Genomic DNA, 7,765 nt, shown 5'->3' on the forward strand with positions numbered 1-7,765 from the left:
AGGCGCCCCCACTGCAGCAACCTGCAGCTCCCGGGCAGGCGCCCCCACTGCAGCAACCTGCAGCTCCCGGGCAGGCGCCCCCACTGCAGCCAGCTCCAGTTCCTGACCGCGCTCCAGTTCCTGACCGCGCTCCAGTTCCTGACCGCGCTCCAGTTCCTGCAAAGGCGCCCCCACTGCAGCCGCCTGCTGCAGCTCCCGGGCCGGCGCCCCCACTGCAGCAACCTGCAGCTCCCGGGCAGGCGCCCCCTCTGCAGCCAGCTCCTGTTCCTGTCCCGGCGCCCCCTCCGCCTGCAGCAGCTCCCGAGGCGCCCCGAATGACTTTACTGCCTGTCCCTGGCCCCGCTCCTGTAACCCCTTGTCCCTCGTCCCGGCCACGTCGACCCCGACCTAGGGTCGGCCTGTCTGTGTCCCGCAAGGGGAGGGGACACAGACGCAGGGCTGGGGTCCCGCCCGCCCTGCCCCCTGGCTCGCCCTGCCTCGCCTGCGCTGGGGCTCGGTTGGCGCCTGCGGGTCCTGGCCCTCCGGGTCGGCTGTCGCCTGCGGGTCCCTCTCCGGTGCCTCGTCGCCCTGCCTCGCTCCCCCCTCCGGTGCCTGGTCGGTCGCCTGGGGGTTCCCCGACGGCGGCTCCTCGGTCGCCTGCGGGGCCCCTACCTCCGGCCCTCCACCGGACGTCGCTGCCTGCTGCGGCTCCCCCCTCCTCCGGGCCTTCGCCGTGGGCCCCTCCTGCTCCCTCGTCCCCTTCCCCGGTGCTCCCTCCTGCTCCCTCCCTGGCCCCTCCGCGGGTCCCTCGCCCTGCCTCCTCGGCCCCTCCGGGGTCCCCTCCGGCTCCGGCCTCCCGGCCGCCTGCGGCCCCTCCGGCTGCCTCCCGTCGCCCGCTGGGGCTCCCACGGGCTCCCCTTTGTTCCCCCGCCTTCTCTCCCTTCTCTCCTGCCCTGGTCCCTCCTTTGTTTGTTCCTCCTACCGTCTTTCCTCCTTTCTCCGTTCCTCGTTCCGTTCCTCCCGTCTCTGCTCCTCGTGTTCCTCCTTCTCCCTCTGGGTTCCCTCCGTTCACTCCCGGTCCTTTTGTCCCGCCTGTTCCCTCTGTGTCCCCTTTTCTGGTCTGTTTGTCCGCTTTTCCTGTCCTGTGTAGTGTCCTGTCTTGGCTTCTGCCTTTGTGTCAGTTTTGCCTGTCTGTCTTGTTCCCTGTTCCCCGTTGATTTTTTTGCTCTTGTCTTTCAGGTCCTGTTCTGCCTCGTCCCGTCCGTCGCCCCCTTCCTAGGCGTGCCCGGTGTAGCGCGCCTTTGGGGGGGGGTTCTGTGACGCCCGCTCCGTCCGCTCCTCGTGTGTGCCACGCCCCCTAATTACCCACGTGTGATTTCCTGATCGTGCCCAGTCGTGTCTTGTTTCCTGCTGCCTTGTTTAATGTATTTAAGTTCCTGATTTATACTAACCCGTGTCTGTCATTGATGTTAGTTGGCGTCTTCTGTTCCCTGCCCCGGATCCCCTGAATAAACCCCTGTTTGCCCTGATTACGCCTTGTCTCCCGCTACCTACCCGCCGATCCGCACGATCGAGGCTTCGCTCGACCGTGACCCGTGACAGTCGATAATATCGAGACCTTTTTTATCACAATATCATGAAATGTGATATATCCTTAGATCCCTAGTATCAATGTATCATTGGATAAGCCTATAACTCTTCCTTAAACCTTCAAATATCATAATTATTTTGTAACAGTTCCACATACTGATTTGATAATCGTGTCAAAGTGGCTCGTTCTGAGCCGGTGTGGAATACACCAGGCATAGGGCCACGTTCGTCACATCACATCCTGTTTTGCCGCCAGGTCCAGGCCATGAACGAGTCGAGTCGCTTTGAGGCCGAGATCCGGCAGGAGCAGGAGGAGAAGAAGAGGCAGGCGGAGGAGAAGCGGCAGAGGCAAGCCGCCTTCAAGGAGCTGCAGTCTGCCTTCGAGTGACGCTGCCGCGGCCCACATCCCCGTCCGCCAGTCTGTTCCCACCTCTGTCTGTGTCCCTACACCTACGTCCCATTTAATCACATAGAGATTATATGTATGCAAGATAAACGACAACCTCCAGGAGCTAAGAGAGCAGCGGAGACGCGACGGACCCGACTCTGGAGGAGCAGCCAGGAAAGCTTAGGGGAAACATTGCTGGTTTAAGGACTACCAGAGTCAAACGGGAACATAAAGACCTTCATTTGCTGCATTACACGGATGCACTGCAGTAGTATGACTCGTAAGAGGATTGCTGTCGCTCTAGTTATTTGTAATTTAATATTCATTATTTTTTGGAATTATATCAAGGAAATTGATGTCTTAAAAAGCAGATTTCATTTCATTTTTAACATTGACAGATATAGTCATACTTAAATGGGAGGCAGGGTGGCTCAGCGGGCAGTACTGCTGGTTTGCACACCCCCAGGGATGCGGTTTCAGATCCTGCCCCCCTCAACGTGTGGAGTTTGCATGTTCTTACCGTGTTGTGCAGGTCTCCCTCTGCCATGCTAAGACATGCGGCTAAGCTAATTGGCCACTCTAAATTACCCATTGTATGTGTCCTACGATAGACTGGGATCCCACCCAGAGAGTGACCCAGTCGTGTGCGCTGTGTTGGCTGGGCTCGGCTCCCTGACCAGGTTAAGTCCTTAGAAGATGGATGGAATTGCAGCTGTGGTTTTCAGTCCCAGGTCTGACGGCACACTTTGTATGCCGTTCTTCACTGGGTTTATTATTAAGTATGCGTACTATCTGTTAACTGAGTGAATCACATTGTGAAACCCATTCGGTGTCAGGGGTTACTGCGTACATTAAGTCACATGGTTGATAAATACCTGCAGTGGTGGTAAAGATCAAAAGACCACAGATGCTGTTATGAGGAGAGATATTTCAGGAAATGAAACATAGTGTCACTGATAAATTAGAAATAATAAATATCTTGAATTTATTGCCGAACAGAAATGCTGCAGTAGACAAATACAGGATGGTTTACTGTGATGTGTGTGATGTGATTCACTCAGTTAACATCCCTGACGAGGAGAAGTGAAACTCAAATGTCCCAGTGCTGAAAAACTCTGAACTAGTCCATCCCTGAAATCATTATATTACCATTAAGAAGAACCACCATTGTAATATACTGCTAAAATATCACAATAGCTAGAACTCTGTCAGCATTTCGATATAAATGGAGATATTTGATATATTTCAGTAAGGACTGCAACAGCAAAGCACAAGAAGTGATAAAAGTCACAACATGAAACTCATTTGAGTCAAAAGGTATTTTGTTTTTAAAATGTTAGATGATTATAAAACACGCTTAAGTTTGCTTTAGGTTATGTTTCAAAGAGCGTGTCTCCTGTCCATTTAATGTGTATAATTTTAAAAGTATGCACTCGTCTCTGTAGGTGATATCGTTTCCTGCGTATATTTTAAGGGGTCAGTGCTTTCCTCAATAGCAAACATCATTTCAGCTACATTAACTTGTGTGTCACTCAGTAATCATCGCTGGCAAAAAAAATTTAACACCCAGTGTTCAAGAAGTTGAAATATTTTTTGAGTGCCGTAACCCTCCCCAGGGCACGCTGCCTGGAAAACAGGCCCATGCATTTTTAAATGTGCGTTGGAGTTGCCTTTGCATGCTTGGTCGGTGGGCATGTTCTGTGGTATCCGCACTGTATTGGTTTTGCATTGTCACTGTGAAGTTCCGACAATCCCAGTTGTGACAGCGACCTGGCCGGTGTCCTTACCTCCGCAGTTATGTCCCCACCTTGCCATCAGCCCAAACTGCCTTAACAGTGCGAGTTCACCTGCAATCATAATTACTCTTATGTGTCTGGCAACATCTGACTACTAAGGGTCAAAAAAGCTTTAGAAAACCTTTAGTTTTAGAAGCACTTATGTAATCGTGTCATAAATATAGTATTTTCGTGTTTTGCGTTGAATGTGTAACTGAAACTTATTGGCTGTGTAAATGCTTAGAAAGCATTCATTTCCCAGTTGTTTTATTGATGCAGTGCAACCTGGAGTCATTATTTAAAGCAGGGTGGGGGGTCTTTTTTCCATGGAAGGTTGAAGGTTCTAGGGTTGCCAGTTTGATAAAGACGTAGTCCGAATCTTAATAATAGCTTCAGTAAAGCAATCAAGAGCAGCGGTAGAACAGAAATAAACCTCATTGTCATTGTGTGCGTAATGAACACAACCCTGCACTTGTGGATGAAACAGATTTCCTCACTGCTTGCTTAAAATGTATTAGTAACCCTAACAGGTAAAAAAAAAATCCATCACTGATCTACCAAACCGGGCGGCAGCCAAACATTCACCAGCTAGGGGCTTCCAGCATGAACTTTCACAGCAGTTGTAATATACTTCTACAGATAAATCTGAATGCCACTTGACAGCAGCATAATGATATCGTAAACTCATATAACCCAAAGTAGTTAAGATGAAGACGGTTCCTGAGCCACGTGAATAGTGACTCGTGTTGGGTCCGGGAAGAATGTCGAAGGTGCTCTAATCTCAGTGCTTCCTCTGCTCTGCTTTTGTGTTCATTTATGCATTTTATACGCTCAGCCTACCGGCATCTCGGCTTGTGTGACGTTTGAAGGTAACCCATGTGACGTTTGAAGCTTATAAACCGGGAAACCGTCAGTTTGCGCAGTCATCGGGTGAACCGCCCTCTAGTTGCCACGGGAGGAACTGCTGAACATAGGAGGATCGGCTGGCGTTTTTCTGGTTTCCAGTTTCCCTCAGTCACATAATTTGGTATTTTATATCCTTAAATATCACTGTCCGTGGGTTCTCGGATGTTCGGTCAAACTGACTCAACTTGAAAGATTATATTACGTGGGTGTTTTTTCTGGATTTTGTCTTATCGGTGGATATTTTAAAAGGATATCGTTATATACGATGCGGCAGAATAAACCGATTCACGTTACTCTAGGCTTTTTTTGAACAGCAGCACAGACAACGGGGGAGTTTTTAGTTTTTAAAGAATAAGCATTTAAACAGCCACAATGTCATTAAGTTAATGCCTCCTAAGTATCGCATTGTGCTTATATGTGTTTGTTGTTTAAACTGAAAAAAGTTACACCAGGGCACAGTACTATCGGTGTGAAACTTTAAGAAATTATTTTTCCATGAGAATAAATAGACAGATGCTTTTAGTTTTGTATAGTGACTTTTTCTTTGTGAGGGTTAGACATTAATTAACTCTCTTAAAGAGGTTATTCACCAGGTTGTCTTGCTTCCTGCAAATGACAGCCGGCAGTGTAGTAATCATGATGTAGTAGCCGTATTACCGTATAGCAGTGTTGGTGTCACACTAGCTTGTGGGCAGTAGCTGCATGTTAGATCTTGTTGTACTGCTCACATTATGTCAGTACCCTGGTAATCCCTAGAAGCACGCAATTCAATTCCAGCAAGGGTCATATCTGTGAAATTTTGGATTGCAGAGTGTAGAAACCCAAGCTGGCTAAGAACAATTACTCAATGCATATTTTTCGGAAGGGAATGTGTTGTATCCAATGTTCTGTAATATGTGGCTGTTTTTCCTTTTTGCATATACAGCTGCGAGATAAATGAAAACAGATATAGGACTCAAGCTAAACACTCCTCAGCATCCTAAAGGGGAGGTGTCTTTTTGTGTTGTATACTGCTGTATTTGAAACTGTTAACGTACTCATAATTTCCTGCGAGCTTGTGCCAAAAAAGGAAGGTTATTATATATATTTTTAAGTCCGAAGTCCTTGAACCTTGAAGTCAAGCGTAACTTAAGCGTAAGCTCTCAGATAAATAACCGCAGGTTTTCCCGAAGGAAAATTAATGCACCTCCGTTAATCTGGGAGAATATAAACGTGCAACGCCCGAAGCTGCTTTTAAAGCTGTTCTGCTCTGTTCTGAACCATGTCTGTCGGGAGACTTGAGCCCATTGGCACTAGGCGGTCATTGTGTTTCCCTGCATGTCCAGTGTCCACTTAACCATCGTCACTGTACCCCATACCTCTCGTATTGTTTCATGTTGCTCGGCCGCCTTGTGTTAGATATCAAAAATTACCTGTCGAGTTTTAAGGTTGCATAAACTTCTCAGGAAAACAGCATTTGCTCCTGATTTTACAAAGGATTTCGACTGTCACACTCCTTTAAATAAGAAAATATTATGAAGAAACATTCTGATAAATGTAATAATCGATAGTTCGCATATTAATCGATTCCAATAGAGATCAAGCAACCCCCTTTTTCGGTGAGACGGCACTCGGCGATGAGACTTGCATGGAGCGCCAATTCTTGCATGGGGAGCTGTAGTTCTGCGTATGTCGTGCCATAATGTTTTTTCGAGGCTGACTGTAACTATATGTCTTGACTGATGCCTTATCGGAATCGAGTAATATGTTCTGCCGACGTAACACTCAACTTCCAAAAACACTGAATGCAAATGAATCTTCTTTGATAATTTCCTGGATTAAACACACGGTCAAAGCTTTCAGTTCTGTGTCGTATAGTCTCCATTTTACATTGATCGTCTCTTAGTAGGCTTGTAATATTAAACGAGTGGCTAACACATTTATTTTTGATTTTCTTACAAAATGTATAATTATCATTGTAACAATAAATAAAATAATAATTGTCCATGGTTGTTGGTTGGTTTGTGACATGTTCATGTCAAAAAAAGTGAATATGGGTGTGAAAGAAGCCTATTTTCAAAACTTAAACCAGTTACTTTTTTGAATAGCTATAATAAATCTATAGAGTTCTGCTTGCCTATTGAAACCTACAGATATTCAAATTGAAAAATTAACCTTATGATTAACCCTTTCATAACCATGAACCCAAGTTTTCGTTGTTTTTACACACTCCATTGTATACAACGAAATAGTGGGTAGACTTGTAATGTAGGGTAATGCCATTTTAACTCAACAAAAGCCACTTTTGGTGCTGATGAAATTTAGTAATTAAATTACATAAGCCTTCCAATGCTCAAAAATGATTTGTTGTTTATCTACAAAAAACATTTCCCGTTGAGACAGTAAAAAAAAACAAAAGATAGGCTTAATTAATTCAGATTGTGGTAAATTCATGAGTATTACAGCTACATAGCTCAGATAACGGATTAAACGTGAATGAGTTACATTGTTCTTGTAAATTCAGAACATTGTAACTCCTATACATCTTTGAATGACAATGCATAAATTATCAGAAGGCAGAGTACTTTCTTTCAAATTAAGTGAAATCTTTTTACTTCTCCCAAAATAGTTTTTTTTTTAGTTTGTGCATTTATCTCGTGAAGAAGACCAATAAATTAGTAAATGCTTTGCATATAAATAGTACACGTAGGCCTACATACGTACGTGTATGTATTTCACTACAAAAATGAACAAAAAAAATGTTACTCCAAGCCCTTAACTGCTTTATTACAAGCAGTGACCTGTACTACGAAGCGGGGTTACATGGCTTATCGGGGTAACTTGTCAGATTTAAGGTACCACAGTTCAAATGGATTATATTCGTTCCCTTATGTTTTGCCCAGACTACCTGAAATCCGACAAGTTACCCCGATAAGCCAGTAACCCCACTTCAAATGTCGTTTGTGTGATGAACTAGCGAGATCACCTTGAAAAAAGAAACTTATGCAAGAGTGGATTTTACCGTACCATGAAAAATAATTTCCAACGAGTCATGTTGCTGTAATAATGAAAAAGCTATAGCTCAGACGAAAACATTATGAATTATCCAGTTTTTACAACAACAATAATAATGAGAATGTTAATAACA

The 7,765-nt window shown here is 45.6% G+C and overlaps 1 protein-coding gene across 1 annotated transcript in view; it reads left to right on the forward strand.

Annotated features, from left to right (window-relative positions):
• Positions 1-6,622, forward strand: part of LOC125744921 (EF-hand domain-containing protein D2-like) — a 29,427-nt gene extending 22,805 nt beyond the window's left edge. The window contains exon 4 of the mRNA XM_049017232.1: positions 1,826-6,622. Coding sequence (XP_048873189.1) covers positions 1,826-1,957 — 132 coding nt within the window. The 3' untranslated portion in view covers positions 1,958-6,622. The remainder of the gene's footprint in view (positions 1-1,825) is intronic.
• Positions 6,623-7,765: the final 1,143 nt, after the last annotated feature.

The sequence above is a fragment of the Brienomyrus brachyistius genome, chromosome 6 (assembly GCF_023856365.1).
Source record: "Brienomyrus brachyistius isolate T26 chromosome 6, BBRACH_0.4, whole genome shotgun sequence".
NCBI classification, from domain to species: domain Eukaryota; kingdom Metazoa; phylum Chordata; class Actinopteri; order Osteoglossiformes; family Mormyridae; genus Brienomyrus; species Brienomyrus brachyistius.